Source organism: Amblyraja radiata, unplaced genomic scaffold (genome assembly GCF_010909765.2).
Source record: "Amblyraja radiata isolate CabotCenter1 unplaced genomic scaffold, sAmbRad1.1.pri scaffold_468_ctg1, whole genome shotgun sequence".
NCBI lineage: Eukaryota > Metazoa > Chordata > Chondrichthyes > Rajiformes > Rajidae > Amblyraja > Amblyraja radiata.
Window position 1 is genome coordinate 76,589 of NW_022630555.1, and position 12,348 is coordinate 88,936.

Here is a 12,348-nt window from a genome sequence, read left to right on the forward strand (position 1 = left end):
CCCTTGTTCCCCTCCAGCACCAACCCGTGCACAGTGTCTATGGTCTGTATCTGCCCTTGTTCCCAACAAGCACCAACCCGTGCACAGTGTCTATAGTCTGTATCTGCCCTTGTTCCCCTCCAGCTCCAACCAGTGCAAAGTGTCTATGGTCTGCCTCTGCCCAGTTCCCCTCAAACTCCAACACGTGTGCAGTGTCTATGCTCTGCCCTTGTTCCCCTCCAGCTCCAACACGTGCACAGTGTCTATGGTCTGCCTGTACCCTTGTTCCCCTCAAAAGCTCCAACACGTGCACAGTGTCTATGCTCTGCATCTGCCCAGTTCCCCTCAAGCACCAACTTGTGTGCAGTGTCTATGGTCTGCATCTGCCCAGTTCCCCTCAAGCACCAACTCGTGTGCAGTGTCAATGCTCTGCCTCTACCAGTTACCATCACCTGACCTCCACCCGTTTTCCCCCCGCTGCAGATTTTAATGAATAACCCGTTGTTTGCCGGCAACACACAGCTGCAGGATCAGCTCCGACTCCAGATGCCCATCTTCTTGCAGCAGGTAAAGCCGCCCGTCGCTGGGCTCTCGGTTGTCCTGTGCTCCCTCAAACCTCTCTTCCCCCTTGCCTTGCTGGTGTGTGGCCATGAGCAGCCTGTGAAAGAAACTGTGACCAGGGTATAGCTGGATACACTCATCGGCTTTCAGAGTGGGACAGCGGTAGAGTTGCTGCCTCACAGTGCCAGGGACACGGGTTCCATCCTGACTACGGGTGCTGTCAGTACGGTGTTTGTACGTTCTCCCTGTGGGTTTTCCCCAGGATCACCGGTTTCATCCCACACTCCAAAGACTTACTGTTTAAGAAGGAACTGCAGATGCTGGAAAATCGAAGGTACACAAAAATGCTGGAGAAACTCAGCGGGTGCAGCAGCATCTATGGAGCGAAGGAACTAGGCAACGTTTCGGGCCGATCAGTCTGATCAGATCAGTCTGAAGAAGGGTTTCGGCCCGAAACGTTGCCTATTTCCTTCGCTCCATAGATGCTGCTGCACCCGCTGAGTTTCTCCAGCATTTTTGTGCACCTCCAAAGACTTACAACAGGTTTGTAGGTTGATTGGGTTGGTATTATAGTAAATTGTCCCTAGCTAGAGTGTGTAGGATAAGGGATCGCTGGTCGGCACGGACTCGGTTGGCCGACGGGCCTGTTTCCGCGCTACATCTTGAAACTAAACAAAAACTAAAAATGCCAAGGGTTTTCAGAAGTCTTCAAGGGTGATTACACTGAGTATGGAAGCAGGGTGATAGTCACAGAGCTGAACTCCATAGAAACTGGTCCTTTGGCGCATCTTGTCCATGCCGACCATGTGGGCAACTGGGCTAATCCCACATGCTTGCATTTGGCCCACATCCCTCCAAAGACCTCCTATTCAGGGAGTTAATAGTGAGGCTGTATACACTTCAGTTTGAGTCATCCAGCACCTCTGCCCAGTGACCCTTGCCCCTGGCCCGGTGACCCTTGCCCTTGCCCTTGCACGGCGACCTCTGCTCGGTGACCCTTGCCCCTTGCTCAGTGACCCTTGCCCATGGCATGGCGACCTCTGCTCGGTGACCCTTGCCCCTTGCGTAGTGACCCTTGCCCATGGCGCGGCGACCTGTGCCCGTGAGCCGTGCCCCTTCACAGACGGTGGTGCTCCGCTGTGTTACAGATGCAGAACCCAGACGTGCTGTCGGTGATGGCCAACCCGCGGGCAATGCAGGCTCTGCTCCAGATCCAGCAGGGGCTACAGACCCTGCAGAACGAGGCACCGGGACTCCTGCCAGGGTAAGGACACGCACGCCTGCACTGGGGGCACAGCACAAGTGTGGGAAACGTGGAAAAACACGGGCAGGAACTCTGGCTGCCCTCCCCACCAGCAGCAGGAACGGGAGTGGGGGGGGGGAGGGGATGGGTGGGGAGGGACAGGAGATGGGGGAGGGAGAGATAGGAGATGGGGGGAGGGGATTGGGAGGTGTGGGGAGGAAGGGGTGGGAGAGGGGAGGGAGGGGCAGGAGGGAGGGAATTGAGTAGTGGGATGTGGGAGGGGGTCAGGCAGATGGGGAGTGAGTGGGGAACCCAGCCCGCTGTGGTGTGGGGTGTTTGAGGAGCACTGTGAACACTGAGCATCATGTACCGTGTGCCGTGCAGGTTCAGCCCCGGTGTCCCCGCGCCTGTCTCTGGTCTCGGCAGCCCAGGCAGTGGATCGACGGCCCCCACCACAGCGCCCGGCACAGGCACGGGCACGGGCACGGGCACGGGCCCCGGCCCCGGCACGGTGAACAGCAGCAGCTCTGCCATCCCAGCGCCCACCTCCACCGGCCCCGGGCCTGGCACCCTGCCCGGCCTTGGCACCCTGCCCGGCCCTGGCACCCCACAGCAGCAGCTCATGCAGCAGATGCTACAGATGTTAGCCGGCGCCAACACCCAAGTAAGAGCCAATGGGCACCGCTTGTCCGTGCGTTGTTGGCGTGTCTGCGCGACGCTGCCGTGTCTCCCGATACACTCCTCTCCCTTCTCCCTCCTCACTGATGCTCCACTCTCTAACCCCACACACTCTTCCCATCACTCGCCTTTCCCTCTCCCCCACCCCTCACTAACACTCCCCTCTCTCCCTCCCCCACCCCCTCACTAACACTCCTCCCTCTCCCCACCCCTCACTAACACTCCTCCCTCTCCCCACCCCTCACTAACACACCTCTCTGTCTCACTCCCCCACCCCTCACTAACACTCCTCTCTCCCCCACCCCTCACTAACACTCCCCTCTGTCTCTCTCCCCCACCCCCTCACTAACACTCCTCCCTCTCCCCACCCCTCACTAATACATCCCTCTCTCCCCCACCCCTCACTAACACTCCTCCCTCTCTCTCTCCCCCACCCCCTCACTAACACTCCTCCCTCTCCCCCACCCCTCACTAACACTCCCCTCTGTCTCTCTCCCCCACCCCTCACTAACACACCTCTCTCTCTCCCCACCCCTCACTAACACTCCTCCCTCTCCCCACCCCTCACTAACACTTCCCTCTCTCTCTCCCCCACCCCCTCACTAACACACCTCTCTCTCTCCCCCACCCCCTCACTAGCACTCCCCTCTCTCCCTCCCCCACCCCCGCACTAACACTTCCCTCTCCCTCTCCCCACCCCCTCACTAACACTTCCCTCTCTCTCTCCCCCACCCCCTCACTAACACTCCCCTCTGTCTCTCTCCCCCACCCCCTCACCAACACTCCTCCCTCTCCCCACCCCCTCACTAACACACCTCTCTCTCTCCCCCACCCCTCACTAACACCTCTCTCTCTCTCTCTCCCCACCCTCAGGTACAGAACCCGGAGGTGCGGTTCCAGCAGCAGTTGGATCAGCTGAGCGCCATGGGCTTCATCAACCGCGAGGCCAACCTGCAAGCCCTCATTGCCACGGGCGGGGACATAAACGCTGCTATCGAGAGACTGCTGGGCTCGCAGCCTTCGTAAGCCGGCCGATCCCACCACCTCCCTCCGCAACTGGGCGGCAGGAACCCCACGAGGACACATCCAAGTCCAAACTGATTCAAGACACAGCTCGCCCGAACTCATCATCTCTCCACCCTCTCCAGTACGTACCATCCCCGTGGCTTCAGTCGACAAGAAACTCTCTGCCCCCGTTGAGTTGTAGCGGCGAGGCAGGGACACTCTTTGCTGTACAGCGTTGGTCGGCCTGTTTCACCCACCTCCCCGCCCGCTTCTGTGTTCGGTATTCGCTATCCAGAGCCTGGATCCAGTGGTTTAAAAAGAAATGTGAACATAAAAGATTAACATTGCTAACGGTTCGAGTCCCGCTCCTCATTTTCAACCTTCCCACCCCCTGCGTTCTGGCCGACCTCCTCTGTTCCCCCGACTCGCCAGGCGTTTGTTCTCAACCACGGTTCACTAGGAGTGGGCTGGCAGTATGTTCCCCGACTCGCCAGGCATTTGTTCTCAACCACGGTTTACAAGGAGTGGGCTGGCAGTATGTTCCCCGACTCGCCAGGCATTTGTTCTCAACCACGGTTTACTAGGAGTGGGCTGGCAGTACTTGTGTAACACATTCAACCCCCGGCCCCGTTAAAATATCTCTGGCTATCAATGACACACAGCGGTAGAGTTGCTGACTCACAGCGCCAGAGACCCGGGTGCTTGCCCGTACGGAGTTTGTACCTTCTCCCCATGACCTGCGTGGGTTTTCTCCGGCTGCTCCGGTTTCCTTCCCCCACTCCACAGACGTAGTCTTGTACGTCGATTGGCTTGGTATCGTTGTGAATTGTCCCTAGTGAGTTTAGGATAGCGTTGGTGTGCGGGGTGACCGCTAGTCGGCACGAACACGGTGGACTGAAGGGCCTGTTTCCGCGCTATATCTCTAAACTAAACTAAAAACATTTCACCTTCTTCCCAACCCTTCCAAAATTACTTTGGGTATCAATAATGCTCTGGTCAATGTGTGCTTATTGTTCCTGCCTTTGGACAGTGTTGGTGTCAGTTCAGCCATTCGGTAAGCCTAGGCATCTTGACCCCATCTGCTGCCGTGTTTCAATGTCCTGTAATCTTGGCTGATTAAGTCTGAAGAAGGTCTCGATTCGAGACGTAACCCGTTCCTTACCTCCGGAGATGCTGCCTGACCCCCTGAGTTACTCCAGCATTTTGTGTCTATCTCCTGTAATATTAACCGGATCAAAATATCTATTGGCCATTGAGATGCCCCATTGCCTGTGGTCTTGTGCAATTTGATAAGGGCAGTGCCCATCATTTTAGTTTAGTTTGGAGATTTAAACAGGCCCTTCAGCCCACTGAGTCAGTGCAGACCAGCGATCCCCGCACACTAGCACTATCCTACACACTAGTGTACCAAGCTGACTAACCTTCGAAGCTAGCTGTACATCTTTGGAGTGTGGGAGGAAACCGGAGCTCCCGGAGAAAACCCGTACAGGTCACGGGGAGAACGTACAAACACCGTACAGACAGCAGCTGCAGTCGGGATGGAACCGGAGTGTCTTGGCGCCGTGAGGCAGCAAGTCTACCGCTGCGCCACCGCGCCTCTCCTTCCATTCCCCCGCGAGTCCGCACCGCGCCTGGTTCTGGGTTTCTGCCGCCTTGCCCTGAGGGTCGAGGTTCTCCAGCCCACTCGTCCCATCCAGTTTGAGCCGTTGACAGTTCACCGCCACCTGAGGAAGGAGTCGGCATCTGAAGACGACGTCAGACAAGAAGATCGCTCCTTTGGCCACCCACATCCTTCACGTAGCGGTCATTGCTACTGGGCTTATAGCGGAGATGAACGTCGCCTTCTGAGGCAAAAATGAGTTGTATTTGTGATGAGGGGAAAGCGATAATCTAACGGGGCAGGGTTTGGGTTTAATGTTGTCACATGTACCCAGCTACATTTCAAAAACGTTGTTGTGTATGCTACAGAGCCCTCCATAATGTTTGGGACAAAGACCCATCATTTATTTATTTACTTGCCTCTGTACTCCACAATTTGAGATTTGTAATCGACAAAAACACATTCGAACCTTCTTCAGACTGATGCGAGGGGAGTGGGAGATACAATGATCTATTCTGCATTTTACTTGATCTCCATTCCCTTTGTCCTGTTTGCTCATTTTTCGGCAAGTCGCAGAAAAAATTGTGTAAGTGGGACAGGCCCCTTAATGAGGTAGATGGGAGGTTAGAACCGCTCTCTAGTTGGTGAGAGGATGGTTCAGTTGCCTGATAACAGCTGGGAAGAAACTGTCCCTGAATCTGGAGAGAAAACAGGGAATTACAGACCAGTTAGCCTGACTTCAGTGGTGGGAAAGATGCTGGTGTCAATTATTAAAGAGGTAATAATGGGGCATTTGGATAGCAGTAAAAGGATTAGTCCAGGTCAGCATGGATTTATGAAAGGGAAATCATGCTTGACTAATCTTCTGGACTTTTTTGAGGATGTGACAAGTAAAATGGATGAAGGGGAGCCAGTGGATGTAGTGTATCTAGACTTTCAGAAAGCCTTTGATAAGGTCCCACACGGGAGACTGGTGACTAAAATTAGCGCACATGGTATTGGGGGTAGGGTGTTGACGTGGATAGAAAATTGGTTGGCAGACATGAAGCAAAGAGTAGGCGTGAACGGGTCCCTTTCAGAATGGCAGACAGTGGTGAGTGGAGTGCCGCAAGGCTCGGTGTTGGGGCCGCAACTGTTTACCATATATATTAATGATTTGGAAGAGGGAATTAGGAGCAACACTAGCAAGTTTGCGGATGACACAAAGCTGGGTGGCAGTGTGAACTGTGAAGAGGATGTTAGGAGGTTGCAGGGTGACCTGGACAGGTTGAGTGAGTGGGCAGATGCATGGCAGATTCATATTATAGATAAATGTGAGGTTTGCACAAGGGGGCTGATTATTATCTCAATGGGGTTAGGTTAGGTAAAGGGGAGGTACAGCGAGACCTGGGTGTCCTTGTACACCGGTCACTGAAAGTTGGCGTGCAGGTACAGCAGGCAGTGAAGAAAGCTAATGGAATGTTGGCCTTCATAACAAGAGGATTTCAGTGTAGGAGTAAAGAGGTTCTTCTGCAGTTGTATTGGGCTCTGGTGAGACCACATCTGGAGTATTGCGTCCAGTTTTGGTCTCCTAATTTGAGGAAGGACATCCTTGTGATTGAGGCAGTGCAGCATAGGTTCACAAGATTGATCCCTGGCATGGCGGGACTGTCATATGAGGAAAGATTGAAAAGACTAGGCTTGTATTCACTAACACTCCCCTCTGTCTCTCCTAAGAGTTTAGGATGAGGGGGGATCTTATAGAAACATATAAAATTATACAAGGATTGGACAAGCTAGATGCAGGAAAAATGTTCCCAATGTTGGGCGAGTCCAGAACCAAGGGCCACAGTCTTAGAATAAAGTCGGGCCATTTAAGACAGGGGTGAGAAAAAGCTTTTTCACCCAGAGAGTTGTGAATTTGTGGAATTCCCTGCCACAGAGGGCAGTGGAGGCCAAGTCACTGGATGGATTTAAGAGAGAGTTAGATAGAGCTCTAGGGGCTAGTGGAGTCAAGGGATATGGGGAGAAGGCAGGCATGGGTTATTGATTGGGGACGATCAGCCATGATCACAATGAATGGTGGTGCTGGCTCGAAGGGCCGAATGGCCTCCTCCTGCACCTATTCTCTATGTTTCTATGTGTGCGTTTGTTTTCACACTTCTGTACTTCTTGCCTGATGGGAGAGGGGAGAAGAGGGAGTGACCGGGATGAGACTGGTCCTTGATTATTCTGCCGGCCTTGACCAGGCAGCATGAGGTATAGATGGTGAGTGGAAGGGAGGTTGGTTTGTTGCCATTTCCAAGTCCCAGTTGTTGTAAGAGCGGGGATCTTGATCTGACCGTGAAGGTCTGTTGTCCTGGCGGCGTTGCGGTATGGGCCTGGCCTGGCCAAGCGTAGCCGTGGTATCCTCCGCTGCTGCTCCATTGCTGCAGAGCACGTGCGGTCCACGTGCCCGGCCTCTTAGAGGGGCGTCCATTCCAGCCGAGCCCCAGGCTGCTGCAGGGCCTCCAGTGGACACTCCCCAGTCGAGGCCGTGCATTCCCTTCCACAGACATAGAAACATAGAAAATAGGTGCAGGAGTAGAGGCCATTCAGCCCTTCGAGCCTGCACCGCCATTCAATATGATCATGGCTGATCATCCAACTCAGTATCCTGTACCTGCCTTCTCTCCATACCCCCTGATACCTTTAGCCACAAGGGCCACATCTAACTCCCTCTTAAATATAGCAAGTCCTGCTTATGTTGCCAACTTAATGATGAAATGTTTTATCTCTGTCCTTAATAACCAAGTCATTGTTTTAAAATTGATTCTACCTGATTGTAAACGCTCAAGTTTAATTTAGTTTGCTGTGACGTGTATCGAGGTTTTTGTTGCGTGCTATCCAGTCAGTGATTACAATCGAGCCGTCCACAGTGTTCAGATACAGGATAATGGGAATAACGTTTAGTGCAAGGTAAAGCCTGATTAAAGATAGTCCGAACATTACCAATGAGGTGGATGGGAGGTCAGGACCGCTCTCTAGTTGGTGAGAGGACGGTTCAGTTGCCTGATAACAGCCGGGAAGAAACTGTCCCTGAATCTGGTGGTGTGTGTGTGTGTGCGTTTGTTTTCACACTTCTGTACCTCTTGCCTGATGGGAGAGGGGAGAAGAGGGAGACTGGTCCTTGATGATGCTGCTGGCCTTGCTGAGGCAGGGTGAGGTGTAGATGGAGCCAATGGAAGGGAGGTTGATTTGTGTGTGTGAGACGGTCTGGGCTGCAACTGTCCACAACTCTCTACGATTTCTTGCGGTCTTGGATGGAGCTGTTCCCAAACCGTGCTGGGATGCATCCCGATAAAATGCTTGTGTAAAAACTGTTGAAGGTTGTTGGGGACTTGCCGAAGTCTTTAAGCCTGCTGGGGAAGAAGAGGCGATGGTGTGCTTTCTTGGCCATTGCTTGGATGTGACTGGTCCAGGACAAGCTGCAGGTGATATTTACTCAGAGGGACTTGATCCCCTTGACTCAAGCCAGGGAATAATTACAGACAGCCCTATAATACCGCCTCTTATTCTTCTTCAACAACCCCACCAACCTGCAGTTCAATTTAGGGTATCCCAGCGTTAGATTTGCTGCCTTACAGTGCCAGAACCCGGGTAGGATCCTGGCTACATAGAAACATAGAAAATAGGTGCAGGAGGAGGCCATTCGGCCCTTCGAGCCTGCACCGCCATTCAATATGATCATGGCTGATCATCCAACTCAGTATCCTGCACCTGCCTTCTCTCCATACCCCCTGATCCCTTTAGCCACAAGGGCCACATCTAACTCCCTCTTAAATATAGCCAATGAACTGTGGCCTCATCTACCTTCTGTGGCAGAGAATTCCACAGATCCACCACTCTCTGTGTAAAAAATGATTTTCTCATCTCGGTCCTAAAAGACTTCCCCCTTATCCTTAAACTGTGACCCCTTGTTCTGGACTTCCCCAACATCGGGAACAATCTTCCTGCATCTAGCCTGTCCAACCCCGTAAGAATTTTGTAAGTTTCTAAAAGATCTACGGGCGCTGTCTGTACGGAGTTTGTACGTTCTCCCCGTGGGTTTTCTCCAGATGCTCCGGTTTCCTCCCACACTCCAAAGACGTGCAGGTTTGTAGGTTAATTGGCTTTGTATAGCTATAAATTGTTCCTAATGTGTGTGTGGGATGGTGTTGGTGCGCGGGGATTGCTGGTTGGGGTGGACTCGGTGGGCCGAAGGGCCTGTTGCCCTGCTGAATAAACTAAACTAAACATGCAATTGGGCACACCTTCACAAAAGATACACCTTCACTCCCTCTATCACAGGTACGTTTAAACTTGGGTTGGAAGACCAGAGTATGACTTCCCCTCGATATATTAAAAATAGTGCTGGAATAACTCAGTCTTTGGAGTGTGGGAGGAAACAGGAGCACACGGAGTAAGCCCACGCAGGTCACGAGGAGAACGTGCAAACTCCGTACAGACAGCACCCGTGGTCAGGATCGAACCCGGGTCTCTGGCGCTGTGAGGCAGCAACTCTGCACCACTTTTAAAGGTAGTTAAATCCACCCACGGGGAAGGTCCATATTTGTTCACATGTATTGTGCACTTATGCTCAGTTCATCTTAGCCTAAGTGATCTCCCAGTTGTCCAAACATTTTAACTTTCTGTCCTAGGCCTCAGAGTGAGGCCCGGCGCAAATTGGAGGAACAGCACCTCATATTGCGTTTGGTCAGCTTACACCCCAGCGGGGAGTATGAAGACTGACTTCATTCCTTTGAAGTAATTTCTCCTTACATTCCCCTCCCCCCCCCCCCCCCCCCCCCTGTCCCTCTCTTCCACCCCAGTCGTAAACCAGTTCCACTATTCTCCACATTGTATCCTTGAGCATTGTGTATCAGAGCCTGAGGTCATTTGTGGCTGAACCTTGATTGTTACTGGTCTATGCTTGCCTCCAAGTTAGGGCGTCACTGTGGCGCCGTGTAGAGTCGCTGCCTTACAGCGCTTGCAGCGCCAGAGATCCGGGTTCAATCCCGACTACGGATGCTGTCAGTATTGAGTTTGTACCTTCTCCACATGAATTGCGTGGGTTTGCTCCTCCGAGATCTCCTCTTTCCTCCCCCACTCCTAAGACCTGTTGTGTAGTGTTTCTATGTTCAAGTGAATTTATTGTCATGTGTCCCTGATAGGACAATGAAATTCTTGCTTTGCTTCAGCACAACAGAACATAGTAGGCATTGACTACAGAACAGATCAGTGTGTCCATATACCATGATATAAATATATACACACATGAATAAATAAACTGATAAAGTGCAAATAACAGATAATGGGTTATTAATGTTCAGAGTTTTGTCCGAGCCAGGTTTAATAGCCTGATGGCTGAGGGGAAGTAGCTATTCCTGAACCTGGTTGTTGCAGTCTTCAGGCTCCTGTACCTTCTACCTGAAGGTAGCAGGGAGATGAGTGTGTGGCCAGGATGGTGTGGGTCTTTGATGATACTGCCAACCTTTTTGAGGCAGCGACTGCGATAAATCCCCTCGATGGAAGGAAGGTCAGAGCCGATGATGGACTGGGCAGTGTTTACTACTTTTTGTAGTCTCTTCCTCTCCAGGGCGCTCAAGTTGCCGAACCAAGCCACGATGCAACCGGTCAGCATGCTCTCTACTGTGCACCTGTAGAAGTTGGAGAGATTCCTCCTTGACAAACTGACTAATTGGCATTGTGTAAATGTAAAATATATCCCTAGTGTAGGATAGTGTTAGTGAGCAAGGATCGTTGGTGGGCTGAAGAGCCTAAACTAAACTGTTCCCCCAGCCCTCCCGCCCCTCTACCCCCGCTACAATCAGTCTGAAGAAAGGTCCCGACCCGAAACGTCACCTATTCCTTTTCTCCAGAGATGCTGCCTCTCCCGCTGTGTTACTCCAGCATTTTGTGTCTGTCTTTGTCAGTTCACTAACCCTTCTGATATTCTCCCTGCAAAGTCCCTCTGTATCTTGTAACAGTTTGTGTCAGCAGCAGCAAACACTGGCCTCCTGTGAAAGACACAAAACGCTGGAGTAACTCAGCTGGTCAGGCTGATTGCTTCAGTTTAGTTTATTGTCACGTGTACTGATGTACAGTGAAAACATAGAAAATAGGTACAGAGGAGGCCATTCGGTCCTTCAAGCCAGCATCGCCATTCAATATGATCACGGCTGATCATCCAAAATCAGTACCCCCTTTCTTCTTTCTGCCCATATCCCTTGATTCCTATAGCCCTAAGAGCTAAACCTAACTCTCTTGAAGACATCCAGTGAATTGGCCTCCACTGCCTTCTGTGGCAGAGAATTCCACATATTCACAACTCCCCTGACATCAGTCTGAAGAAGGGTCTCGACCAGAAATGTCGCCCATTCCTTCCCCCCAGAGATGTTGCCTGTTACTCCAGCAATTTGTGTCTACAAGTGAGTTTATACTAGTGGGGTACAGGAGCGTTTAAAGGGAGCGCACTAGTGTGGTACAGGTGAGTTTGTACTGAGCGCACTGGTGGGCTACAGGTGTGTTCATACAATGCACTAGGTGGGCTACAGGTGAGTTCAAACAATGCACTAGGTGGGCTACAGGTGAGTTCATACAGTGCACTAGATGGGCTACAGGTGAGTTCAAACAATGCACTAGGTGGGCTACAGGTGAGTTCATACAATGCACTAGGTGGGGTACAGGTGAGTTCAAACAATGCACTAGGTGGGCTACAGGTGAGTTCATACAGTGCACTAGATGGGCTACAGGTGTGTTCATACAATGCACTAGGTGGGCTACAGGTGAGTTCATACAGTGCACTAGATGGGCTACAGGTGAGTTCATACAATGCACTAGGTGGGCTACAGGTGAGTTCATACAGTGCACTAGATGGGCTACAGGTGTGTTCATACAATGCACTAGGTGGGCTACAGGTGAGTTCAAACAATGCACTAGATGGGCTACAGGTGTGTTCATACAATGCACTAGGTGGGCTACAGGTGAGTTCATACAGTGCACTAGGTGGGCTACAGGTGTGTTCATACAATGCACTAGGTGGGCTACAGGTGAGTTCATACAATGCACTAGGTGGGCTACAGGTGTGTTCATACAATGCACTAGGTGGGCTACAGGTGAGTTCAAACAATGCACTAGGTGGGCTACAGGTGAGTTCAAACAATGCACTAGGTGGGGTACAGGTGAGTTCATACAATGCACTAGGTGGGGTACAGGTGAGTTCATACAATGCACTAGGTGGGGTACAGGTGAGTTTAAAGGGAGCGCACTATTGGAGGACATA

The 12,348-nt window shown here is 52.0% G+C and overlaps 1 protein-coding gene across 3 annotated transcripts in view; it reads left to right on the forward strand.

The window, feature by feature from the left end:
• ubqln4 (ubiquilin 4) overlaps window positions 1–3,817 on the forward strand; it is a 36,061-nt gene extending 32,244 nt beyond the window's left edge. The window contains exons 8-12 of one of the 3 annotated variants that reach the window (XM_033016746.1): window positions 463–546; window positions 1,689–1,804; window positions 2,168–2,234; window positions 2,265–2,447; window positions 3,335–3,817. In XM_033016746.1, the coding sequence (XP_032872637.1) occupies window positions 463–546; window positions 1,689–1,804; window positions 2,168–2,234; window positions 2,265–2,447; window positions 3,335–3,487 (603 nt within the window). In that variant the 3' untranslated portion in view covers window positions 3,488–3,817. Of the gene's footprint in view, window positions 1–462; window positions 547–1,688; window positions 1,805–2,167; window positions 2,448–3,334 lie in introns of all 3 variants that reach the window. The other 2 variants (XM_033016747.1, XM_033016745.1) reach the window with 2 other exon arrangements.
• The last annotated feature ends 8,531 nt before the right edge of the window (window positions 3,818–12,348 follow it).